Source organism: Salvelinus alpinus, chromosome 11 (genome assembly GCF_045679555.1).
Source record: "Salvelinus alpinus chromosome 11, SLU_Salpinus.1, whole genome shotgun sequence".
Taxonomy (NCBI): Eukaryota; Metazoa; Chordata; class Actinopteri; order Salmoniformes; family Salmonidae; genus Salvelinus; species Salvelinus alpinus.
In genome coordinates, this window is record NC_092096.1 from 60,383,853 (window position 1) to 60,411,671 (window position 27,819).

At 40.7% G+C, this 27,819-nt stretch overlaps 1 protein-coding gene and 1 long non-coding RNA gene across 3 annotated transcripts; both read right to left on the reverse strand.

Moving 5' to 3' along the window:
• Positions 1-6,221: 6,221 nt before the first annotated feature.
• On the reverse strand, positions 6,222-11,306 carry LOC139533437 (uncharacterized). Its single transcript, XR_011666748.1, has 4 exons — positions 11,161-11,306; positions 10,500-10,561; positions 10,247-10,377; positions 6,222-9,359 (listed from the first exon to the last, which is right to left on the reverse strand). It is a non-coding gene; the product is annotated as an uncharacterized lncRNA (long non-coding RNA).
• Positions 11,307-15,741: 4,435 nt separating this feature from the next.
• LOC139534582 (carboxypeptidase Z-like) lies at positions 15,742-26,998 on the reverse strand. Of its 2 annotated transcripts, XM_071333823.1 has the most exons (12): positions 26,741-26,994; positions 26,186-26,224; positions 24,891-25,108; positions 24,548-24,704; positions 22,857-23,060; positions 20,474-20,703; positions 20,052-20,213; positions 18,592-18,750; positions 18,134-18,272; positions 16,965-17,104; positions 16,766-16,865; positions 15,742-16,666 (listed from the first exon to the last, which is right to left on the reverse strand). In XM_071333823.1, exons 1-12 carry the CDS (start codon positions 26,847-26,849, stop codon positions 16,317-16,319), a joined length of 2,007 nt encoding a protein of 668 aa, XP_071189924.1. In that variant the 5' UTR covers positions 26,850-26,994; the 3' UTR covers positions 15,742-16,316. The 2 variants fall into 2 exon arrangements, with proteins under 2 accessions (XP_071189924.1, XP_071189923.1); XM_071333822.1 differs by having other exon boundaries at positions 16,766-17,104; positions 26,741-26,998.
• Positions 26,999-27,819: the final 821 nt, after the last annotated feature.

Here is a 27,819-nt window from a genome sequence, read left to right on the forward strand (position 1 = left end):
AACCTCTGCACCGTCTGTTCAGTCATGACACAGTCACAGCTACGGGCTGCCTCGGGAACATTCAGGCCATTCAAACGCCTGAACACTAACATTTGACATCAACTGTGAGTCGACTGTGTATTATTTACATTTTAGTAATTTACCAGACACTCTTATCCAGAGCGCCTTACAAGAGCAATTAGGGTTAGGGCACATCGACAGATTTCTCACCTAGTCGACTCTATTATTGATGACATGACACCTGTCATTATCCTTATCATAGCTCATGTCAGTTTATGACAATTTACTTGTTGTAATTTGTTGCAAGGCATTTTAGGAAGCTTGCCAGGTGAATGGTATAGGCCTTTTTCTCAAAATAACAAGTATGTCTACACCACATAGCCATTCCCAATCGGTCATTCTAGTACTAGTAACCGAAAGGTTGCAAGTTCAAATCCCTGAGCTGACAAGGTACAAATCTGTCGTTCTGCCCCTGAACAGGCAGTTAACCCACTGTTCCTAGGCCGTCATTGAAAATAAGAATTTGTTCTTAACTGACTTGCGTAGTTAAATAAAGGTAAAATAAAATAAAAATTCTCTACGACACTGGATTAGACACAAAGTAATTTCAGATACATTCCGGTCATACCATAGCAGAATGTTGTCATTATGTTAAAAAAAATAAAGCCCATTATTGTCTGGCACTGATTTATTTAAAGCCAGCGAAGATAGAGACAAGACTGATATCATCATGATCTTAAAGCTTTTACACATGTCAAGATATTGAGAACACTAAACCCTAAAGCCAAAGCAAGAAACTGAACATGAATGGGGGCTGTAATAGAAGACTGTTGGTGACATGCCAGAATATTCTGCGTTCTCCAACAATTATGAATACAACCTGATGTAGAAAAGCCAAAATATAAATACTGCAGGCACTGGCATTCCCCAAAAAGAGGATCCAGTTTTAGCAGACACTGTAAATCTTTGTCAGACAGACTGTTGACACCTGATCTCCCATCTCAGTGCATCACAGGACTCCATCTGATGCCAAGTCCACCACAACAACAGGTCACCAAAGTGGCTCTAGTGAAAGTGACCGAATGTCTCCCTGGAATCACTAAAACCGCTTGTAAAATGTAATACATGTCTGACAAAAACGGTGATAAGGTAAGTAATCACTTTATATTTTGCACATTGACACTACCAATAAAGGCTAATCATCTACCTTTTAGGTGTTTTATACAGTCAGCATTTATTCATTATTGCACTGTGGGAAAAGTGCACACTCTTGAGTGTTCAGTACAATGCATAGCCTAAAGAAATAAAAATGTACTGTATTCAAAAGCAAGCATAATGTTCACAAGCATGTATGTGGAAGGATAATGTGCTATGTAACTGCGTGAGAACTTCTGTGATCAAAAAGGGCTGGAACACCATTGGCCTCAGGGCTGGATCCAATTGAATTGAATATTTAATGCACAAGTACATTCATAAAAGGCAAAAAGTACGCCCTATTGATCAAAAGTGTTTAATGTAAATAGGACTCTATTGCAAAACACCATAACCCACGTCGTAGATCTATTAATAAGGAATTCAGCTTATTTATCGTACCACAATGGCTGTGTATTGTAATAGCATTTTTTTAGGGGTGTATTGTATAATCCTTTAACATGCTCATGTATTATATATATATATATATATATATATATATATATATATATATATATACACACACAGCATGCACACACACACCAAGGATAGAGGCACAGTGGACTGTGGAATTCATCTCATGCTATGTTTACTTTACTAATTGTACATTTATTTTCTCTCAAGCATATGATCCAATGATTACTTTTTACCTTCCGCATATGCATTAATTACTATCTTCCCCAATGCCCTAATGTTTCCACGGCCTTCAGAGTCCATTTTTATTGTTTGAACTTCATTTGCTTCGAGGCATGGATCTATTCAACCTTGGTGAATTGGGTTGGACTGTGGATGCATGTAAATAGATTTCAAAGCGTCTGTTATTTTAAACAATGAAATACTATACTTGCTCAGTGGGATCATTCATTGCATCTTCCTAGACAAAATGATTCACTAATGATTATAGAGTTCACTTATGAATGCTTTATAAATGCTTAACATAAAGTTACTTTGAATTGCTAGCAATAGTTATACAACATCACATGTCACATTTACAAACCATTAATTTATTCTTTATAAGGAATATATGCCTTCTTCCAGTTAGCCTCAATAAAGCTAGCTACACACTACTCTCCAACAGCGAGCTATTATAGACTCAAGTCAGTGAGGATGTTTCTCTTGTTGCAAACTGATCTGAAGTGGTCGTGCCTAAGGTCCCTCAGACCTTCTGTTGGGATAGACTGCTCCGCCTTGCTACCGTCTGGGTTCTGTGAACTGAGTGCCCTCTCAGGTGTTTGGTAAAATGTCTGGACGTATCGTACGGCATACAGCTATTGTCAGATGGAGGAAGACTGTAGTAATTTTCCTCTGGGTTTTATAGTATCTGTCTCAAGGGGGATCTCACATGAGAATAATAGAATGTCTACGTTACAGAGAGGTAGTTTGATGCTGTGTGTCTGTCATCAGTCAAATACTTAACTACACGTAACTCCACACATTCCAGCAGTATTCTATTTCCTATGAAAAACTTTTTTGAAACCAAATTCTACCGCTAAGGTTCTCTGTAGTTTATGGGGCTTGGGCAGACAATGGGGACTTGTCTTAAAAATTCATTTCACATTAAATTCAGAAAGGTATGAATTTGTAAAATGTGTATTCTGAATCCACCTAACCCATAGGCCTACTGTGTATAAACTGAGAGTACAATATGGCTAAATGAATCCTTCATTCAAATTATACCTCCCATTTCAGAGGGTTTTGAGTGTGTTACCAATTGAAATAAGTAGGTAAACCTGAACGGGGTTAACATGTCAATGTCAGTGTTAATGTTAATCTTTCACACTTTTAAGAGGCTCCTCTGCCAAGAGGAGGGGGGTACTAAGGTCAGGTTCGGGCCTGGGGGAAAGAAACGAGGGCCCACTCGTTGGAGGGCCTTGCCTTTGTCTTTGATCAAGAACAAGGAAGAAGTAGCAGAGCGTTTCAAAGACAAATCAAAACAAACGTAATAAAGACCCGTATGTCAACAAACATGGTGGATGGATCTCAGTGATCATTCAAAAGGGGGTCGAATTAGTCTCAGGGTCGCGTATGGACAGGCCTTTCTGCACAGTGACCTCCGGCCGTCACGCTTCTGGAGGGAACACCAAATAAACCAATAGAAACCCACCCTCCTTAAGCCACCCCGGTTCATAAACCATTGGTGGTCAATCAAGCCGTAAGCGCCCTCTTTAGTTTCTCAAGGAAGTGACTTTCATAAACGAGCAGCGGCATTTTCTCTTGTTATATTTCCATTGTGGTCAGGGATCCCAACACTATTAAAGTGGAATCACCTTAACCCAGTTGGACCAGCTTTTGTTATAGTTGAGGAGTTTTCAACAACGAATGATCTGCTGGTTTTGTATGAGCTCACGCTCGACTTGGCGCATTATCTCTGCTTCACATGTTTCGCCCAAGTTTGTTCAGGGTCTTTAACAAAGAAAGTGGCTTATTATCGCCCGCTGGAGGAGTTGTCTGCACATGTACGATTCAGTAATTGCTGCCGCTGAACAAGCAGACTGAATTGGACGTGACACTGAGCCATTATTAGGAAATCAAATGCTGTTTTTGCAATTATATTAGTTTGGCTGAGCACAGTGAATCGCCCTTGTGAAGCTCATAAAAAGTTAATCTAGCCACAATCGCAGGGCTTCAGCGGTACCGCGTGAAGGACAATGAGGCCGCAGGGAGAGTTTGAGAGGAGCGGCTCGGAGCTCCACTTTCCACCAAACCCAGACTGGTGGTGCCTCTGAATGTGAATAGAATGGGGGGGTTGAGTGAAATGGTGGTCTGGAAATTAAAGGCACATCCCCACCACAGATTTAAATGTCCAATGCAGCTGTTTTTATCTCAATATCTAATCATTTCTGGGTACCAATTACGTATCTTACTGTGATTGTTTTCAATTAAAATTTTCAAAATAAAACAAAAATTGCTTCTTAACAAAGAGCAATGCAAGTGGGGAGGGGAAAACTAAAATCTATCTGTTATTGGCAGAGAGGTTTGGAACTCTCTTTGTTATTGGTCTCCTCTTTCCATAGGGGGGTCATATTAGTTTGTAAGCAAACCCGTTTGGATGCTACAAAACTCCATCTGACCAAAACAGGCTGAAAATGCAGGCGGTCTTTTCAAACAGCTCTTACACTAAAAGGGCATTATAATAATTTTCACAATTTGACAGTATTATTCCAACCTCATAGTGTTGAAATGTATATAAAATCACGTTTTTGACTGCACTGCGCCTTAACCCCTAAGGTCGATGCATTGGATGCTTCTCAATCAACTGCATCCGCCGATGTCGCTCTACTGCATCTGCGGCGAAAGGTGACAGAGCTAGAGCGGTGTTTGTCAGACCAGGAGACATCGGTATTCTCACAAAATCGTCTGTAGCGTCCAAACGGGTTGGCTTACAAACTAATATGACCCCCCCTATGGAAAGAGGAGACTCTCACGAACACGTACATGTTTTGCTCTAGGAAAGGCCTCACAAGACTCGTCTGAAGGTCCCCCGGGTACCAGTTGAAAAAATGTATGGAAGTATATATGGAGACTGTTTGTTTGTTTTTACTGTGTGGGCAACTGAGTTCATCACATTCTTATAAACAAGAAAGGGTTAGGGCATAGCCTCTGCACACCAAAATGTGAAAACATGAAGTCACAACTTATTATAAACATGACCTGATTGTACCATAAATTATGTCTTATTTTGTTTTTACATCCCCAGTAGGTCTACAGTACTCTATTTATCAATGTGATCCTCGCATTGAATCTAAATACCAATAGTGAAATACTTCATAGTTTTCCTGAAAGCTCTAACTATCTAGACAGTTGTGTTCATAATTAGTCCTAATGTAGACATGGCTTGGGGAGAGACAACTGCTTTGGGAATAAAAGCAGCAGATTCACTGAACTGCACCGAAGCCTTACTTTGCAATAGCCTCTACCGGCCTAAGCAGCCTGATGCTAATATAACATGGCAGTATAGGGCAGCTCCACGCAACTTTCTCAGCCTTCCTAAGTAATTGGTGAACCAGGACCCCACCTCACATGGGTAGCTGGGGGAGGGCAGGTCCCATACAGTATTGTCCTCAGACCCACTAGGAGGCATGTGACCTTCCCATAACTCCCTCTCTTTTAGTTAGAGAGGAAAGGAAGGTCTTGGCTGGCATCATGCCCTTGAGATTGCAGTTTGAACAGTGCACACTGTTCAGTTTGTCTTGAGCATCAGTCCAGTCAGACGGACAAGAACAGCCCATCAATGCCAGTGTAGGCCGACAGTAAAAGTCGGTAGGCCTGCAGTGCTTCTGTGTCTACTGGGTCCACCAGTGGAGGCTCCTCAGAGGAGGAAGGGGAGGACCATCCTCCTCAGTGAATTTCATAAAAACACAGTGAAACATTAAGATAGAACTATACAAAATATATTCACGTCTCCAAATAATTGATTAAAATGCAGTTTTGCATTTAAGGTCTACAGTAGCCTCAACAGCACTCTGTAGAGTAGTACCATGGTGTAGTCGGAGGACTAGCTAGCTTCTGTCCCAGGGGCGGAACTAGAGTTTTATACATGGGGTGGCCAGGGGGTTGCCAAGGCTACTTCAGAGGGTCCATAGACCATGACAGAAAATGAGTGTGTAACCCTAACCTGGCATCTAAGGAGCATGAATGAATTCTATGATTGCTGATTAGAGGTAGAAGTGATAATTCACTGAACCCGGAGCTCTTCAATGTGGCAGATAGTGTGGTCCAGAAGGGTTACTTCACTAGAATTCTTTAACATACTATGAATAGTCAATGTCTCTACCTTGGAACTGCAGCTCAATTTGTTTCTCTGTCTCTCACACACACACACACACACACACACACACACACACACACACACACACACACACACACACACACACACACACACACACACACACACACACACACACACACACACACACACACACACATACTGGAGAGACTTGGGTCACTCTGTTTTCATGAATATATCATCTGTGTCTAAGTGTTGAACATCCACAATAGTTTCAGAAAATAAAGCTCAAGCACCAAGGAGATAAGATAGCATTTGTGTGTTACATACATTGCATAGTTTATTTACAAAAAAAACACTGCAATTTGATACACCAGGTATCAAGCAGAAATGGACTTGAAAAATAAAAAAACATTTGGTACCCATCAATATTAAACTTACAGTATCATATTTATGCTCATATACATTATGTTAACTAATAGCAAAGAAAAGTTTTGGAATTGTCCTAATCAAGACCAAATTAAATCTGTGTGACATGATACCCTTTGGATTTATCATTTTAGAATGTCAGTGTACTAGCCAGTATACAGTGCAGGTTTTAATCATGACCAGAGGGACTGCCTAAGTGCCAAATTATCCTAGGTAGATTTAAACCAGCATAATTATGCGGTTCTGGTGAGAACTGGCAAAATGTTTCACAAACTCCTCCATGTTGAGGGAGCGTGCCCTCCTTGACTCAACTCTGAGAATTCCGAGGTGACTTAACCTGTCATCAACCATTGTTGTCCTAAGGTGGGTTTTAATCAGTTTTAAAGCTGAGAAGCGTATCTCTCAAGAAGCAGTGCTGACTGGTGTAACAACAGAAATCTTACAAAGTCAAAATAGTTCATGGAAGACCTCTTTATAAGGTTCTAGAAACACAACAAAGTCAAGGAAGATGGTCTGTCCCTTCCACTTTTCTCTCTCCTATCAAGAAGCCGCTTGGTTTGATGAACCTCATGTTTGAGGTCCTCTAAATCTGACTCAAAGGTCTGAGCAAAGGCCAACAGAGGCTCCTCATTCAAGAATGTTGTACTCTTTGGGTTGAGAGACTGGAACCCTTCCATTGTCTCGCAATTCTTCTTTGAAAAACGCCTCTGCAGCTCAGCTGTGAGACTGTCAAGCACCTGATAAAAGATAGCTCTTTGGAAGCTCTCACCATCACTTTGGTCACTATTTTTCTGTCCTACAGTGCCCATCATCAATGAGTCATGAAATCTTAAGCTTGTTTAACGCTGTCTTTTACACACTGTTTGTACACTTATTTCGCAGTGCTCTGCAATCTCTTCAACCTCTTTTCATAGTTCTCCAAAGTAACCCTCACTTCTGTAGTCCTGTAATGTGTCTGTAAGGGCACCTACTAGATCCACAGCCCTTGCTAGGTCAAGAGAGCTTGATTGGAGCATGTCAGAAAGACATTTGGCATCACCAAGCACTTTACAAAAGGTAACCAAAAGCCCCGTAAAATGTAAATATATCTGAGAAAGAAGGCCCCTTGCCTCCACTGATCTTTCGCCATTATTTTCAAGTGTGATATCCTGTAGCACTGGAAGCCTGTCCCTCAGATTACGGCATGCCATGTACAGTTGAAGTCGGAAGTTTACATACACCTTAGCCAAATACATGGATTTATACACATGAAACGCAGATAAATGTGCTAAAATAAACATTGCAGTAATGTTGAAATGTATACATCATATAATTATAATGAGAATGAGTGATATATACAGTTGAAGTAGGAAGTTTACATACACCTTAGCCAAATACATTTAATCTCAGTTTTTCACAATTCCTGACATTTAATACTAGTAAAAATTCCCTGTCTTAGGTCAGTTAGGATCACCACTTTTATTTTAAGAATGTGAAATGTCAGAATAATAGTGGAGATAATGGTTTACTTCAGCTTTTATTTTTGTCATCACATTCCCAGTGGGTCAGAAGTTTACATACACTCAATTAGTATTTGGTAGCATTGCCTTTAAATTGTTTAACTTGGGTCAAAAGTTGGGTGAATTTTGGCCCATTCCTCCTTACAGAGCTGGTGTAACTGAGTCAGGTTTGTAGGCCTCCTTGCTCGCATACGCTTTTTCAATTCTGCCCATGAATTGTCTATAGGTTTGAGCTCAGGGCTTTGTGATGGCCACTCCAATACCTTGGCTTTGTTGTCCTTAAGCCATTTTGCCACAACTTTGGAAGTATGCTTGGGGTCATTGTCCATTTGGAAGACCCATTTGCGACCAAGCATTAACTTCCTGACTGATGTCTTGAGATTTTGCTTCAATATATCCACATAATTTTCTCTCCTCATGATGCCATCCCTCCTGCAGCAACGCACCCCCACAACATGATGCTGCCACCCCCGTGCTTCACGGTTGGGATGGTGTTCTTCGACTTGCAAGCCTCCCCCTTTTTCCTCCAAACATAACGATGGTCATTATAGCCAAACAGTTCTATTTTTGTTTCATCAGACCAGAGGACATTTCTCCAAAAAGTTCTATCTTTGTCCCCATGTGCAGTTGCAATCCGTAGTCTGGCTTTTTTATGGCGGTTTTGGAGCAGTGGCTTCTTCCATGCTGAGCGGCCTTTCAGGTTATGTCAATATAGGACTAGTTTTACTGTGGATATAGATACTTTGTACCTGTTTCCTCCAGCATCTTCAAAAGGTCCTTTGCTGTTGTTCTGGGATTGATTTGCACTTCTCGCACCAAAGTACGTTCATCTCTAGGAGACAGAATGCGTCACCTTCCTGAGCGGTATGACGGCAGTGTGGTCCCATGGTGTTTATACTTGCGTACTAATGTTTGTACAGATGAACGCGGTACCTTCAGGCGTTTGTAAATTGCTCCCAAGGATGAACCAGACTTGTGGAGGTCTATAATTTTTTTCTGAGGTCTTGGCTGATTTGTTTTGATTTTCCCATGATGCCAAACAAAGAGGCACGGAGTCTGAAGGTAGGCCTTGAAATACATCCACAGGTACACCTCCAATTGACTCAAATGATGTCAATTAGCCTATCAGAAGCTTCTAAAGCCATGACATCATTTTCTGGAATTGTCCAAGCTGTTAAAGGCACTGTCAACTTAGTGTATGTAAACTTCTGACCCACTGGAATTGTGATACAGTAAATTATAAGTGAAATAATCTGTCTGTAAACAATTGTTGGGAAAATGACTTGTGCACAAAGTAGATGTCCTAACCGACTTTCAACTGGAGTAGTTGAAAAATGGGTTTTAATGACTCCAACCTAAGTGTATGTAAACTTCCGACTTCAACTGTATCTGCATGCCCACCTTACATCCGTAAGTCTCTGTAGTTCCCTGGACTGCTGCTGTGGATACAGCTCTTTCTGAACTGCAAGCCACTTGCGATGAACGTACGAGCCAGATACAAAGTTATAAAGCTTCTGCAGGAGAGCAAAAAAGTTAACTGCCTCAGGCATAGATTTTACAGCATCGACAAGAACCAAATTCAAACAATGTGCATTACAGTGCACATAAAATGCAAATCTTGCACTGTTTTTAATCCGTGCAAACACACCAGAATGGTTTCCGCTCATGACGGATGCACCATCATAGCCTTGCCCCAAAATATTATTTCTGTAGTCCAGACCATGTTTTTCAAGGCAATCAATTATCATTTTTGTGAGACCTGCTGCATCTTATCTTTCAGCTGACTGAAAGTGTAAAAAGCTTTCGTGGATGGCCCCGTTGTAATAGTACCCCACAACTAAAGACATTTGTTCTTTTTTCTTTAAATCTTTTGTTTCATCTGCAATTACACTAAAAACTTCACTTTCTTTTACTTCTCTTTTTACTTTACTTTGTACCATCTCAGCTCAGCCCTCAAGAACTTCCTTCTGGATTTGGTGGCTTGTGTACTTAGCATTGCCACATGTATTCATCATTTGCTCTATGAGAGGTTCATGCTTTGCTATTTGTCAAAAAATGACCCTTGTTGTGAGAGTCATCAGACTCTCGATGACCTCTCTGCGCTATATTTTGAGTGGCAGTTAATAGGAGTACATCTGCAATTTCTTTAATGTAAGTACAGGTTTCCTCCACTTTATTTTTCCGGTCCTCATTTATGACATCTAACATTGATGAATTGCTGTTAATAGCACTTTTATGCTGATTCCAAGCATACATAGCATTGATATGATGCTCTGCCTTCGAATGGAGCTTAAACCCAGAATCTTTAAACAGTGACTGACTGTGATGTAAAGGCAGATTCAGGTGTATTGGGCAGGGAAAAATGTCTACAGGTGAAACAATAAGTAAAATCTTGACTTACAGAATATTCAAGCCATGAATTGTCCTTATACCAGGAGTTGTTGAAAGCCCCATTCCTAGTACCATGCTGAGTTCTGGGAAATGTTTTCAAATACAGCTGTACAGGACCCTGTTCTCTGGATCTTGAAATGTCTGAAATACACGTTAAATAATGTGTCATATCTCTATGGAAATGTATAATTAAGGGATCCACTAGATTAGATACTAACAGCTGCTATCTAAAATGTGTAGTTTAAAGTATAGGCCTGGCCTACCATTGGGTCCTTTTGGAACAGAAGTCTGATATCTCACCCTTTCTTTTCATGTTGAATTAACCCTATGCAAAAAAATAAGACAGTCTATGGTTACATCTAAGCATCCAATTACCCACATTTTAGTCCAATCTTAATTACAAATCCCCATTATCATAACTGTTCCTTAAAATCAACTACCAGCCTAAGTTACTAGTTAGATCATGTCTAGCCCTACTCTGCAGTAAGTAATTTATCTAGCTATAATTTCTTACACCTTTACGATAACAAACAGGCTATCTGCAAAATGTGGTAATCTTTTGAGTAACGTTAACAGATTGATAATAACAATTGTTCGTTTTGAGTTCAAGTACGGAAATCTAACTGAGTTAATGGATTTCAAATTGCTGAATGTTAACTTGCTGAACACTGACAGCTGTAGCCTACTATTTACCCCACATGAACTAAACATTTGTATACTGTAACTTACAACACTGAACTGTATATGCGTGTATTACTAGCACAGATGTAAACATAATGTTAGGATAAATTGGGAACCGATCTCTCTTATCTGATTAACTGTCTGTTAATGGAGCCAAAGGTCTAACGTTAACTTACACAGTGACTCAACTTTCGTAAAAGTTGTTCAGGAAACCTAAACCTGATGCTAAACCTTAAAACTTACTTCAAATATGATGCTTTCGCCAATCGCGAAAAGAGCTTGTGGAGCTGTGGAAATATTCTCTCTTCTTCTGTATGTTCTTCTTATTCTTATTATTCTGTATTTCGCAACCAACGTTAATATTCTCTCTTCCTCAATTTGAAAAATGCGCCGCCGAAGGTCAAAATAAAGTCTTCTTTCAACAAGAGGTGAAATGAGATGTCAATCAGCATCAAACTGCCAGTAGCGAATTAAATTTTGGGGTGGCATCCGGGGTGGCCAATCAGATGTCAGGGGTGTCCAGTGCCACCCCGGACACCCCTCTGGCTCCGCCCCTGTTTTGTCCTCCTCTGGGTACATTGACTTCAATACAAACCTTTGAGGCTCATGGTTCTCACCCACATCCAAAGACTTACACAGTAATAATAAACATCCTCCAACCTATCAGAGCTCTTGCCGCATGAACTGACATGTTATCCACCCAATCAAAGGATCAGAGAATGAATCCAATACTGAAAGCATAAGCTACAGCTAGCTAGCAGTGCTCTTCATAACATGTGGTGAGTAGCTGACTCAAAGAGAGAGAAAGACAATAGTTGAACAGTTTTGAATGAATTTATTTATTCAAAAATGGAGGAGCAAGAGTGAGAAAGAGATAAATAGATATATTTTGTCATTTCTTTTCACTTTCTTAGCTAGCAAATGCAGCTAGCTAGTTTACCCTACCTACTCAAACACCCAGGCCAAATAAAGGGATGCTATGTTAGCCAGCTGGCTATGACTATCCAAAACTGAAACTTTTCCAAGTCAAGATACACTTTTGGTTTGACTACTTTATTGCCACCGGGGCCCGCCGGTGTAACTGCTAACGTGTTAGTTCTATTAGCTAAGTTGACTACGACATTACTTTAGCTAATATGGTGACAACAATGTAAGCTGTGTGTAGCGGTTATGATTTGAAGGTTTGGCTTGGAAAGTTTTTTTTGCCTGGTCACAGACAGCTGATGTGTTGTGCATTGAATTCCACAAGTGAAGGGAAAAGGTGAGAGGAGGAGAGCACATAGATGCGAGAAGGAATACAACAAGCTGTTTGTATTTGGCTATGAAAGTGAACTATTTGCGTGTGATCAGGGATGTATTCATTCTGACAATTCTGTTGAAAGCACTGCATCGCAGTGCTAGCTGCGCCACCAGAGTCTCTGGGTTCGCGCCCAGGCTCTGTCGCAGCCGGCCGCGACCGGGAGGTCCGTGGGGCGACGCACAATTGGCATAGCGTCGTCCGGGTTAGGGAGGGTTTGGCCGGTAGGGATATCCTTGTCTCATCGCGCTCCAGCGACTCCTGTGGCGGGCCGGGCGCAGTGCGCGCTAACCAAGGGGGCCAGGTACACGGTGTTTCCTCCTCTACACAGTGTTTCCTCCGGAGGGGTTGGAGGCGCGCTGTGTTAAGAAGCAGTATGGCTTGGTTGGGTTGTGCTTCGGAGGACGCATGGCTTTCGACCGAGCCCGTACGGGAGTTGTAGCGACGAGACAAGATAGTAATTACTAGCGATTGGATACCACGAAAATGGGATAAAATTAAATTAAAAATTAAAAAAACGTTTCTTAAATGGAAGTAAACAGAATGAAACGGAAATAAACATAACATAATTTGTCCAATAGAAACTCTCGAAACTCACCTCAAATCTTTCTCTTGACCTGTGTACACCTACGTTGTAAACTTTCATTCATAGGCTAGGTTGTAGAAACCTCATGATGGGTATAGGGACATTTTTAGATCATATAGTAACCAGTGGTGTAAAGTACTAAGTAAAAATACTTGAAAGTACTACTTAAGTAGCTTTTGGGGGTATCTGTACTATGCTATTTATATTTTTGACTACTTTTACTTCACTTCATTCCTACATTCCTAAAGTACTTTTTACTCCATACATTTTCCCTGACACCCAAAAGGACTCGTTACATTTTGAATGCTTAGCAGGACAGGACAATTGTCTAATTCACACACTTATCACGAGAACATCCCTGGTCATCCCTACTGCCTCTGACCTGGCAGACTCACTAAACACATGTTTTGATTCTAAATGATGTCTGAGTGTTGGAATGTGCCCCTGGCTATGTGTCATTTTTTTTTTCTTTTTATGAAAATTGTGCCATCTGGTTTGCTTAATAAAAGGAATTTGAAAAGTATTTATACTTTTACTTTTAATACTTAAGTATATATTAGCAATTACATTTGCTTTTGATACTTAAGTACATTTAAAACCAAATACTTTTAGACTTTTACTCAAGTAGTATTTTACTGGGTGACTTTCACTTTTACTTGAGTCATTTTCTATTAAGGTATCTTTACTTTTACTCAAGTATGACAATTGGGTACTTTTTCCACCACTGGCCGTAGCCTGAACCTATCAATGTTACGTTGAACTGGGTAAATGGAATATGAATGACAGTCATCCAACGTGCTGTAATAGAAATAAGGCCATGCTCATGAAAAAAATCCTCCTCCTTCATCTTAAACGGCACCGACCGCCACTGGTGTTCACAGTGCGTAATTACATGGAATTGATGCTATATTTTCTTGTGTTATGTAAGGAATCATCAATGATGCTTTGTGCAGTCCTATGGAAATATACCATGATTCAGGGGGTGATACGGATCCTGGGAATTGGTATATTTCCATAGAACTGCACAGAGTGGAGTTGATAATCCTGTTTACACCCCAGACTTAAAGGGATACTTCAAACTGCCCACAGTGACATACAAATGGTATGCATGAGTTCATCTGGCTCTGGGGAAGTAGATAAAGGGCTTCATTGCCAAAACCCTTAAGTATCTCTTTAAACAAAAACGAATAAATTATGTTCTAATTTACAGTACCCTACCACTATGTAGATTACTTAAACAATGTATTTTTTTATTTTATTTATAACAGACTGAATTTCATAAATGATAAATGCACAACATTTCTGAAGCAAGAGATAGTTCACCTAAATTACAATATTATTGATACAAATGTATTCATTTTACTATGCGATGTATGATTTGTGCATGCAAATAATGACATGTTATATATGGGATTCATTCACTCGAAAACATATTTGGTCACGAATGCATTAGGGTTTGTGGGAGGCCATGTATGGCTAGGTGTGGGTCGCAATCTCTCCTTGCCTTTTACTTTCAATGTCAAGAAACACTAAAGTAATGTAATTATTTGTGTGAAGAATCCCTTTCACAGACACAGAATGTATATTTATGCATTATTGAAAGGCCTATAAATTATAAACATTAGCAACTCAATAAGTGATGAGTTGGCCTTGGGTTGTGATCCTAGGAGATGGTGTTTGGTCAGATTGGGTCAAGTGACAACAGCCTAGCAGCCACAGTTCAACTGTAGATTGATATGCCAGGAGTGCTGACATCTGGAAATATACACAAACACAAATCAGATTAGGCCTCCGTTTACTAAATATCAGAACTGAACATCATCTCAAATGGTTGGAGGGAAGATTGAAGAAAACATTTATTCTCATCGCTAGCTGCATACTGTGGAATGGTGTCCACGGTATTAAATAATGTAAGATATTGCAAGCCATGGTATAAAAGGGATAATCAACCCCGGGCTCTGTGCGTTCTCTGGAAAATAATGCAACTCAGTGGAAGGTCAGTTCCACTCCGCTAGCGCGTCGTTCATTATTTTCCATAGAACGCATAGCCACTCCTTGACGATCCCTTATTGCAAGACTATACTGCATCTTACCATTTACAACAAATATCCTACTCTTTTTTTTCAAGGCACAGGCGCACTGTAAAGGGGTAGGCAGAATGATATTCAGAAATTAACATGTGGCAAAACAATTTACAAGATAGAACTGACACTTTTTTTTCAGATCAATTCATATCTAGGTAAAATGTGAGACAAACACTGACGATATCAACTAGATCCACTAGAGAAAGTGATGCAGAGCGCTATGTGAAATGACACAGATCCACTAGAGAAAGTGATGCAGAGCGCTATGTGAAATGACACATATCTAGGTAAAATGTGAGACAAACACTGACGATATCAACTAGATCCACTAGAGAAAGTGATGCAGAGCGCGATGTGAAATGACACACATTCCGGTTCTTAAAGCATGGTTGGTTGACTGGTATAAGAGACTGACGGTGCCTCTGGTTCTTTAACAGATGCTATACGTTGCCATGTGGCAGAACTGGGGATACAGTATTGGTTGGCTGGAAAGATTTGCTTTTCTTGGAAAAGCAGTTCAGTTGAAAATGTAACATGGACGAAAACAAATGGAATTAGGATGCCATCTTGTGGCCAATCTGTTTCATTACATATTTTAAAGGAGACTACGGTCACACAAGTTTCCCATTTACTGCCATGTGAATACACTTCAGGGACAATTATTGTAAAGTACAACAGTCACTATCTGAGAAGAAGATACTTTACAGTATTATCATGAAGTAAACTTACTTCATAGTAGAAATCTGCAAGTGAGGTCAAATTGAACTTTAAAGCACCACACTCATTAAGAACGCTTCTCTTTAACAAAGGTTCAGTAGGGTGGGACTCCATAAACAGCAGTAATAGTAACAAATGAATGTTCTTTAATAATGTTTTATTATAAACACGTACAAATATGTGCGGGTGGAGAGACAAATCGTTGAAGCCTTTCAACCTTCCTGTGTTGCATTATGGTCATAAAGTGAAGCAGTTTAACAGGGCAAAAGTTTGTAAAATGGAGGCTAGCTTTTGGAGAAAACACTTTACATGAACTATGACTTATTAAGATTACATATTGCTATCATGAACAACTAGCTATTTTATATTTTGCTTCAGTTACGACAGGTTTGCAGCAATGGATAATAATGGTAATACTAAAATGTGACACTTGTATGATAGCATTATGTAAATCATATTCAACTTAAATAGTAACCAGTCTTTGATCGTGTAGGGCAGTGTCCTGGAGTACCCCCAGGGTTGCACATTTTTGTTCCACCCTTATATAAGCACACGTGATTGAACTAATCATCAAGCCCTTGATTAATTGAATTAGGTGTGCTAGTATTGACCTGTAGGAGGTATGTGCAACCCTTGATGGTAATCGGGGACCAGAGTTGAGAAAGGAGGCTATAGTGGGAGCCATAGAGGATTCTATGTATATTTAGGGGATGAGCTAGTTTCTGAGAAGCCAGGTGGGGGCGGAGCCATGGGCGTGGCTAAAGTAGCTCCACCACCACGGTTTCTCCTGCCCCTCCTCTCCGTTCTGGTTCTGCTCGCTAATGGTGTAGCGCTCAAACTGGTTGTAGGGGTCGAAGTCCTCATAGGTCCCCATGGATGGGATTCTATAGTCCTCCTCCATGTCAGGCTCCACCACAGCCTTCTGCAGGACAAAGTCCACCCGGCCTGCTTTCTGCATGCGTGCCGGGAGGTGGATCTTTTTCATGGCTCTGGTGTAGCCTGGTGCAGACGCAGTCAGGATGTGGATGCCAGCGGTTAGCAAGCGCCAGTAGTCTCCGTTTTCAGCTAGAGAGAGAGTGAGGATGTTTTTTTTCAAATGCTTACCACCCAGAACCATACTGACATTTTCTAGTGAAAATGACCAATCGGAGAGGCTGACTTTACCTGTGGTGATGTCATGCCTTATTCCTCTGACAGATATCCTTGCCCCTTTGATTCCATTCCCGTCCGCATCCTTTACTATTCCCTTTATTCCACGGTGGACCTGGTAAACATTGAGACGCAGGGTTAGTGGAGAACTCGTCTCAGATTTGTGAAAAGGAGTGATGTTTTGGAATGAAATGCTGGCTTTAAAGTCTCTCACCGACTCCATGAATGTGAGCAGAGCCTCTTTGTTGTCCTTCCAGCCAGTGTATAACTCCTCCTCAGCTGGGAACTTATCACAGCCCAACTCCACCGTCACCTCAAAACAGTTAGTGTGGAGGTAGTTGAAGTCCTGCATACCTGATCACATGACAGGAAGAACAACGTACCAGTGATAGAAACGACAAACCGCCATCTTCATAATCGAACTAGTGACAATAACTAAAAGTGCCACCAGGTGGCGATCATGGTTCATAATATAACTTGCCTATTAAGTTCATTGAGCCTGCATCAGCTATTTCAATCACAGGAGGATGGTTCATAAGAACAGTTTCCTGCCATTGTAACAGTATAACTTTACGTCCGTCCCCTCGCGCGAACCAGGGACCCTCTGCACACATCAACAACAGTCACCCACGAAGCATCGTTACCCATCGCTCCACAAAAGCCGCGGCCCTTGCAGAGCAAGGGGATCCACTACTTCAAGGTCTCAAAGCGAGTGACGTAACCGATTGAAACGCTATTAGCGCGCACCACCGCTAACTAGCTAGCCATTTCACATCTGTTACACTCACCCCCCTTTCAACCTCCTCCTTTTCCGCAGCAACCAGTGATCCGGGTCAACAGCATCAATGTAACAGTATAACTTTACGTCCGTCCCCTCGACCCGGGCGCAAACCAGGGACCCTCTGCACACATCAACAACAGTCACCCACGAAGCATTGTTACCCATTGCTCCACAAAAGCCGCGGCCCTTGCAGAGCAAGGGGAACCACTACTTCAAGGTCTCAAAGCGAGTGACATAACCGATTGAAACGCTATTAGCGCGCACCACCGCTAACTAGCTAGCCATTTCACATCCGTTACACCATTCTTGATTTCTTGCTTTTCTTTACATTCTAGCTGTTTGACATTTGACTGCATGGGTGGGAGCTAGTGACACCAGCATTTCGCTGCACCGCTATAAACTGTGAACGTGACCAGGAAACTTTGATTTGATAATGATAGCTGTGATGGAATGAATGGATAGATACCATTCTATTACAGCCGTTAATATGAGTCCGTCCTCCCAAATGAAGGTGCCACCAGCCACCCGCTCGCTATATCGTCACTTCAACAGTCCCGGACTGTTTTTTAAATTTGACCTTTTTTTTTTTTTTTTTTACTTACCACCTGCAAAGCTGTACCACCTTGCTCCATTTATGATGCCGTCCTGGCCGATGCTGCCAAAGTTCTCACACCTTCCAGAGTTTCCTTCTGACATGGTGGCATGGGCATCTGCATATGTTCTCGCTATCTGCTTGAATACCTGTAGCCAAAAATAAAATATATTATCTTTGTCGTATTCATAAAAAATATAATGGGTAGTTTCGTTTACCTTTAAATTTGATATGTTACATTAGTTTGATTTGGTAGCAGCTGAGATACATTTTCTTCTTTCTTTACATGTATGTTACATGACGACTGTCGAGGAAATAAAAATTACAATTCATCTTTATATATGTAGAGCATGAACAATCAACGGGCCTTCTCTCTGCAACAGACACACTTCAGATCATAGAGTGGAGTCCATTTTGGAGTGTGCTGTTGTCCTATTGACTGTACATGTTGCTGTCAGTCCCGCCTACCTGTTCATCTGGCGTGGGGGAGAACATCTTCTGCTCTAGTGGGTGTTTGGAGAGGTCGTAGGGATAGGACACCAACAACTCCCCTCCGTGGAAGTTAGCTGAGAGCACAAAGGGAAAGGATCTGATCCACTTCATGACTGCGTATGTCTCTGGAGCTACCTGCATTATGACACACATAAAGACAAGCATATCAATTACAGTCAACATCTTGAGCTGGGCACATCAATAAAACCCAGGGTTTAAGAAATGATGGCATAACAGGCTACAGGTGAGGTGACGGTTAACAGCAATTACCAATCGTCAACTTCTCAATTCAAACTTGATGATTGGTAATCAAAACTCAATTCAAACTTTGATATTTAACATTGAAGATACATTACACATAGAGATTGAGGTAGTCACTTCATACAAGTACTTGGGAGTATGGCTAGACGGTACACTGTCCTTCTCTCAGCACATATCAAAGCCGCAGGCTAAAGTTAAATCTAGACTTGGTTTCCTCTATCGTAATCGCTCCTCTTTCTCCCCAGCTGCCAAACTAACCCTGATTCAGATGACCATCCTACCCGTGCTAGATTACGGAGACGTAAATTATAGATCGGCAGGTAAGGGTGCTCTCAAGCGGCTAGATGTTCTTTACCATTTGGCCATCAGATTTGCCACCAATGCTCCTTATAGGACACATCACTGCACTCTATACTCCTCTGTAAACTGATCATCTCTGTATACCCGTCGTAAGACCCACTGGTTGATGCTTATTTATAAAACCCTCTTAGGCCTCACTCCCCCTTATCTGAGATATCTACTGCAGCCCTCATCCTCCACATACAGCGCCAGTCACATTCTGTTAAAGGTTCCCAAAGCACACACATCCCTGGGTCGCTCCTTTTCAGTTCGCTGCAGCTAGTGACTGGAACGAGCTGCAACAAACACTCAAACTGGACAGTTTTATCTCAATCTCTTCAATCAAAGACTCAATCATGGACACTCTTACTGACCGTTGTGGCTGCTTTGCGGGATGTATTGTTGTCTCTACCTTCTTGCCCTTTGTGCTGTTGTCTGTGCCCAAATAATGTTTGTACCATGTTTTGTGATGTTGTGTTGCTACCATGTTGTTGTCATGTTATGTTTCTACCATGCTGTGTTGTCATGTGTTGCTGCCATGCTATGTTGTTGTCTTAGGTCTCTCTTTATGTGGTGTTGTCGCTCTTGTCGTGATGTGTGTTTTGTCCTATATTTTCCTTTTTAAATGTGTTATCCCAGCCCCCGTCCCCGCAGGAGGCCTTTTGCCTTTTGGTAGGCCGTCATTGTAAATAAGAAAGGTCAAAAAATGTAAATGTAAATCCAAATTACATTGAAAGCAGTCATCATTGCACAATATTTGATGCATGTATTATTATCCGCAAGTATAAAATCCCACACAAAATGCAAGCATGGATGGCTAGGAATTCATACTGTACCTTACCAAACCAGTAAGCCTCTGGGATTGGGATGTGGTTGCTACGGAAACGTCTGTGTCTGCGCCGGCTGTAAACGATCGTAGTCAGGTCAGGGAAGTTCCTGTTCAGGTCAATGTTCTGGGCGTTGCCTCGACCCAGGGTCCAGCTGTTGTAGTTCTGAGCCTGTAGGGTTCATACAGTGGTAGTCAGGTTGGTATGTGAGTCAAAGCAGACATGTCAAAGCATACTGTAGGATCGTCGCTGTCAAGTAATATGAAATCAGCGATAGTTTAAACCAAATATTGAGGCCTGTTGTTGAATTTTTTTAAAAGCTGGGAAACTGATTACATACATTAATACCTTTCTGGCAAATGCAATTTGTTTTACACAGTGATAAAACAAAATATTAAAATGACGTGTCAAACAACGTTGATTCAACCTACCTCCTCGTTCTCAGAGTCGATGGTGTCCTGGACCTCGGCGGAAGCTAGCTCGTAACCGTCTGGGTTCATGGAGGGCAGGATGTGGATACGCGTGGTGTTGATCAGGGTCTGGATGCGCCGGTTCCCCAGCAGGTACTCTGAACACAGGTACTGGGCCAGGTAGATCAACAGCTGGCGACCCAGCACCTCATTCCCATGCATGTTTCCTATGTACTTCATCTCTGGTTCAACTGTTGATAGAAGGTGACAGGATAGGGACTTCTTTTAAATGTATTCAACCAAAGAGTCCCTTGAGATGAATGATCTGTTTTCCATGGAGACTTAACCAAGACAGCAGCTTACAGTCATGTGTAACATTTAGAAAAGTTACATTGTCCCTGGTTGAACTGTGGACATAGGCAAAATAATAATTAAGGGCCCGATTCTGACCCGTGTTAAGTGTGCGGGAATGGAACATAATCCCCTTTTGATGCACTTTTCTCTCTGTGCATTCTGACCTTGTACTTAAGCATTAGAATAGCATGCTATTCACCCGCTATTTGTTTGGAGTGGAGCTCGAATAATTGACGGTGTGGCGGATGTGTGTACAGAAACGCCATATTCTGACCCTGCATCCCACTGCTGGTTTCCTTCTGAAACTAAGCAGTGTTGGTCCTGGATGGGAGACCAGATGCTGCTGGAAGTGGTGTTGGTGGGCCAGTAGGAGGCACTCTTGTCTGGTCTAGAAAAAGATCCCAATGCCCCAGGGCAGTGATTGAGGACATTTCCCTGTGTAGGGTGCTGTCTTTCAGATGGGACATTAAACGGGTGTCCTGACTCTCTGTGGTCACTAAAGATCCCATGACACATCGTAAGAGTAGGGGTGTTAACCCTGGTGTCCTGGGTAAATTCCCAATCTGGCCCTCATACCATCATGGTTACCTAATCATCCCCAGCTTCCTATTGGTTCATTCCTCTCCCCTGTAACTATTCCCCAGGTTGTTGCTGTAAATGAAAATGTGTTCTCAGTCCAATTACCTGATAAAATAAACACAAAAGAAGAAGAATTCCACTACCTTTACATGTGAGAAAACCATGAATAAAGTCCAGTGAACCTACCTGTTTCAAGTGGAAGAAGCATCTATTTAATTTTTTTGATTTAAATAACACCGTTCTCCAGGCACTGTAATTTACAACTTGATAAGAGCTAGGTAAATGAGTAATCCGTTTGGATAAGGGAATTGTAAATATAGGCTAAATGACACTTGTTTTAGGTCTATTGTATCTTATAATCGCTGGAGATAAATGTGAAACCAGTCATATGGCAGCAAACTGAAGCATATCAACTTTACCACAGTAAAGTTTATGAAATGCTGTGCCATTATGCAGTTTAAATTGCAGTCTTTTAACTTGCAGGGATAGGCACTACTGAATGTCTTAATTATAGCCTACTCCGGCTTTCTCTGTCTCCTATTCAATTCAATTCAATTCAAGGGGCTTTATTGGCATGGGAAACATGTGTTAACATTGCCAAAGCAAGTGAGGTAGATAATATACAAAAGTGAAATAAACAATAAAAATTAACAGTAAACATTACACATACAGAAGTTTCTATATGTGTAATAATTTCTATCATGTTAATAATTAGCCACTATCAGTATCGACCATCAGTAGGCCTAATAACAAACACATATTCAACTGCCAATTTACTGTTAGTTCCCAGTTAGTTTAGCCTACATTATAATTCCATTTAATTTCATTGTATCGCTTCCCTTTGTTTCCTCGGTCATGGCCGTGTGGTTGTTGCTAAGGATCATTAGTAACAGTCGATAATATACAAAAAATGGCATGTAAGCAAATGAAATTGTTATGGAGCGGAGCGCAGACCAAGCCGTAACAGTTTGAACCCGATGCATGCCGCAATACTTGGCCGTGTCATTACACAGTTCCATGGTTAGTGCAACCAACAGACGAGGGTATAGTCTAGTATCGTACACTATTCTCCCTATTATAATTCTATGTACACTAATGTTCCCACATTACCATGGGTTGAACTGAAAGTGGCCATTTTCAGAATGAATCAAACCACTGCTTTCTTTTGTGCGTAAAGGCTCTCCAAACCAATTCATGATTCATAAATACTTTCCTAAACCTAAATAAGTATATATATATATCTTGCTTTTCAGCAGCTTAATTAAATGTATTCAGAGCGTGCAAGGTAGCACCTGCATGGCGCGTTACGCGACTGAATAAGGTAAATCTGAATACCAAATACTGAAGTGCGTAGGAATGGCGTAAATTCCTATGTTGGAATCAGCCCCTAATTGAGAGACATATGACAGCGTTTAAGAAATAACATTCCCAGGACTCACACTGTAGTGCACCGAGGACCATTAGTACTTACGCAATTCATGTACTCCAGGGTTGTTTGAGAACTCTATCACTAGCAGGTCTTTGCCCTCCACACTGCGGCCAATGCTGTAGGTCATGGCGATTTCGGAGCATCGTGCTGCAGTCTTCTTCAGGATGCTGTTCATCTGGGCATTAGACTGATAGCTAAACTGGATGACAGTATGAGGCTTCTCAGGGGTATTACCTTCCTGTTTCGCTAGGATAAACAAGAGATGGTGACACTGTATGATAAGGATTTGAAAAGCATTTATAAGCATCTATGAACAGTTATAAGTGTAATGTCTTATTTGTGGAAGTTATTATGAAGTGTAACCAAATATATAAAGGTCAATAGTGTTCCAAGCCAGTTCATGACACTTTGTATTAACTAGCAAGTGTGACTTTTGACTCAGTGTCCTAGAAAAGTTAACATTTGAAAGCGTAACCATGCGTCAATAAACCGCCTCATCGGGTGCATATCGAGATACCCCATTATTAAATGAGGCCTTAGTCTTTCATCTCATGTCGAGTAGAGCCCTGTAAAATGTCAGGAGACAGAGAAATTACATAAAGTGGAAAAGGTCTACATTCTCGCCCCTGTCTCCCCTGTATAAATGTGCTCATTTAGGGAAATGTGCAAGACCTAAAAGGTAAGAAACTGAATGAAGTTGAAACATAAGACCAGAGACATCTGTTCAAAATAAATATCAGCATGGAATTAATTACATAGCTTACAAGGCTTGCCAGACATCTTGTGTTTCAGTTAGAATCAATTTTTTTTTTTTTTACAGATTTCATACTACACTAAAAGCTGTTATGCAAAATGTGGTACCACCATCTGTGTGTATATCTACACCCATATCATATATATAATATGCATATTTATGATTTATTTCAGCAAAATGGCTACATTAACTGTTATTGTGTCAGTATAGGCTCCTGTAGGACTTGTTTATGGTGGCATAGAGCAGCTGCAGAGATAAACAGAGAGAGAGAGAGAGTACACAGGAAGAGAGGACTCATGAACACAGAGCAATCACACAGCTGGAATGGTTGGTTGTTTGCAGCTACAGGCAGAAACAAACTGTACTGAACTCAAGTTAGACTGCTCACTGCTCTAGTGAACATATACTACAGTTCTCTGTCACCTATCAGTGTGAATTCATAGACTTGTTAAAACGCATATCTTGTAGGAGGCAAGATATTATTGGCAGATATGTTAACGTCATTGTAAATAAGAATTTGTTGTTAACTGACTTGCCTAGTTAAATAAAGGTTCATTAAAAAAATGTGTTGAGAGGATTGTAGCATAATACAATCATCAAAAACTGTGAATGTTCATGTAAAAAGGCATTTGAATTGACCCATAAATAGTTTAAGTACATTCTTGAGGTGTGCCACAAGGAGTCATGTGGCAACCAGGTGACTGTCATTAATCTGGATAGAAACTGCATTCTCAGTTACCACTCAATATACTTCTGTTATTAGGAGGGGTTGGGGTGTTATTTTTCTTTATAATGACATAATCTTGTAATAATATTGACACACATGGTTCTCTAGTTTTACATTTTGCTCAAGGGATTGTTTTATGCATGAAAATATTATTTGAGTCAACATCATACTGCACAGTTAGTGTCATACTGTTGTCACTATCATATATTGATAGTCATTTTTATGACACACCAGTTAAACTGTGGTCGTTACCTCGTAAGCCCTCCAGTGGGTCGTAACAGCCCTCCTGGTCACTGACAAAGAAGCGGTCACAGTCCAGAAAGTATGGCCAGGCCATCTCGATGCCCTCGAAGGCGTGGTAACAGTTCTTCCTCACAGCCTCGCACGTACTCCTGCACGGCTTCAGCACCTTACATTATAAAAGAAAAACCTTATTCAATTATTGAAAGTGGGATTTTTTTTTTTACTGAAGAAGGCACTGCATTATCAAAATGTTGGTTATTAGATTTACCCATTAAATTGTTGGGAACATATATAAAGTACAATTTTCTTTGATTTATTTGTATTATTACGTTATCCTTTGTTAGCATCAAACCTTCTCCTTCTCGCAGCGAGGCACCAGCACTGAACAGCCTAGCATGCGGATGTCCGGGGTGCACTCTCCATTGAGCAAGTTGTGGACCACACTGACGAGGAGGTACTCGGGGCCCAGCTCGGCCTCCTCGCGGGTCCTGTGGCCCAGGATGTTGGGGTACACGGTGTGGGTGTAGGACATGTCGTCGCAGTAGTTCATCATGATGTCCATGCACTTGGCTGAGTAGAGGAAAGAGCCAACCGAGGAGCAGGACAAATTCAGTATTATATGGTGAGTGACTTATCTGAATGTAGCTTATATGGTGAGTGACTTATCTGAATGTAGCTTATATGGTGAGTGACTTATCTGAATGTAGCTTACCGTGTTGAATCATCAAAGTATAGAATAGATACCGTTATATCAATAGGTTCATCATTATGCAATGTGTTATAATACCATTTATTGTCTCATAATTTCATGAAATCTTTGCAATTAACATCGGTGAGACCTTTGGGTGCTTTTGTAAGGTGGGTGGCAACATTTTCATAGAACAATAGGTTTGTTATAAATTATTTTCAGGTAGGCGTAGTGTTAACCTGCTTGCAAGATGCTGCTTTGAGACCATATGTTCTCTCCATTGTAAATCAGTATGTTTAGGGGTATTGGCCAGGTTGTTCTTTCTCTTGTACTTTTACATTTGTTCTCAGTTAATTTGTTTAAGAAACCTAGCTAAGATGCTCAGTACACAATAAGGCTCATTACTCATATCCTTGGCATGGAAAATGAACAAAACCTGATATTAAGAAGTCATATGGATATGCATGAAGAATCCACCCCATGGTCTAAGACTTCTTTATTGTCTCATATAGCTAGCTACCTCTCTGCAGTACCAAAAATGATCAAGTTCAAATATTTCTATTATCAGTGGAGATTAAAATGTGAATATTTCATACAGCCATTTATCATCCAAAAATACACTTGATAGCTCGGAGAGGCCTTAAGGCCATAATATCCCATTTAGCCTAATCACTTAGTAAAACTTCATCTTCAAAAGTGTGATAGGTAGTTCAGCCTGTGGTTTGATAAAATTTTATAAATGTACAGTCCTTTAGGCCTTCTTTCGGTAAGAACAGTAAGTTCTAAGCTATCTAACTGTGGTGCAATGAACACATCATGTTAGGATGCTTTCAATTGGTTTAGAATAGTCAGTTGGTCCTAAAGTCATAATAACCTTAGCATATGTTGTCACCAAGGCTTTACAAACAACACATTTACATGAGTTGAAGGATTTATTGAAGAAAATAAAATGTACATACGTTGTTCTGGTTCTGGTTCTGGTTCTTTGCAAAAGATACCTGAAAGACAAAACTATTGTTAGTTGCTGTCATGCATTTAACACTAGATGGCAGAATCGCATTTATCACCAGCGTTATCGTGGCACTATAAAATCTGCTTTTTATTAACCCTCTCATCTTGCTTCACGATCTCTCCTCCCAAATGTCTATCTTTCAGTAAAAACGTATTAATGCTGAGAATTGTCATTCTTTGGATCAGGTCACCTCTCACTAGTGATGAATATCTACCTCAATCTTTATAGTCTACAGTTCTATAATAATTCTCTAAAGAAAAATAAGCACTTTATTTCGCACTAATTTGTGACACGAGGTTATTTTTTATTGTTGTTCCCGTTGGCTTGTAAATAAACATTGTGAAGAGAAGCATCACAGTTTGCATGTCTTGTCTGAGATATAATGAAATATTTCTGAACCATGCACTTTTATTTCAGAACTAGCCTAAACACCATCACGTCCGTCCTATGCATAAAACACACCATGTGCGTTATCATAAACAATAGAGTTGGCCTACTTTACCTAGAAATTCGTCTTCGGGGTCGCAGAGCGAAGGGGCACACCAAACAACTGTTGCCAGTGCATTCAGGAAAACAATAGTCTTCATTTTCCTCCGTATAAAATATTCCATATTTTGTGATGTGGCACCTCAAGGCTACTGTGCTTAATTGCACGAAAGCTTTTTGGGCTTCCCTAAAAAGTGAGTTTATTACACGAATTACGGTCGACTATCAAATTACAAAGGAAAATGTTCCGGACGGAAATGGAAGGCTGGATGGAGGTGGAATTGTGCCTGAAAACAAGTAATTTGCGCAAGTAAACTTTCTGAAATACACCTGTTACCAATTCCTATACAATAAACCGTCTTGCGCAACCATTTCCACCACCTTTTTATTCAATGTTAACCTTTTAATTTCTTACCTCTAAATGTATGTATTGGATTATGTGAACAGTGGACATTAACTGTAAAATAATAGGCCACTATTTCTTTCCGTCAGTGCTATCCGGGATCATTGGGGCGACCCCTAACCTTAACCCTTACCCGTAACCGTAACCATAACCCTCACCTTAACCCTTAGATAACCCCCTTCAATGGGGTAGGGACTTCCCAATGATTTCGAATAGCACCGACTTATTGTTTTCTCGGCACATTTTTCCAGTCCTTTAGTCCTTACTCGAGACAGTCCTTTGATCCCTTTCAACCAATCAGCAATATGCTTTGAAGAATGTCAGGATATGGGAGTGGGGTAAATTGGACCAAAGTGGTAAATAGAGCCAACTTGTTTCAATGGAAAACATACACAAAATTAATAATTTGATCAAATATTTAGGAAGACATCATTATTTCATGGAGTCTGTGAAGGAATAAACTACATGGAAAAAGTTAGGTCCAAAGAACAGATTTTCACCAAATCAAATGAATTTATTGTATTATGGGTTTCATGATGCTTGTATTTAAACCAAAGTAAATTATTTTTAGATTGCATACATCAGTTGGGGTCTCTATGAGCTTTAATATGAGGTCCTAAACCTAGAATGAAAGTGCATCCTTGTAGCTGTGTGGGCTAATCAGGGGTTGGAGCCGGTTCAGGGACAAAAAA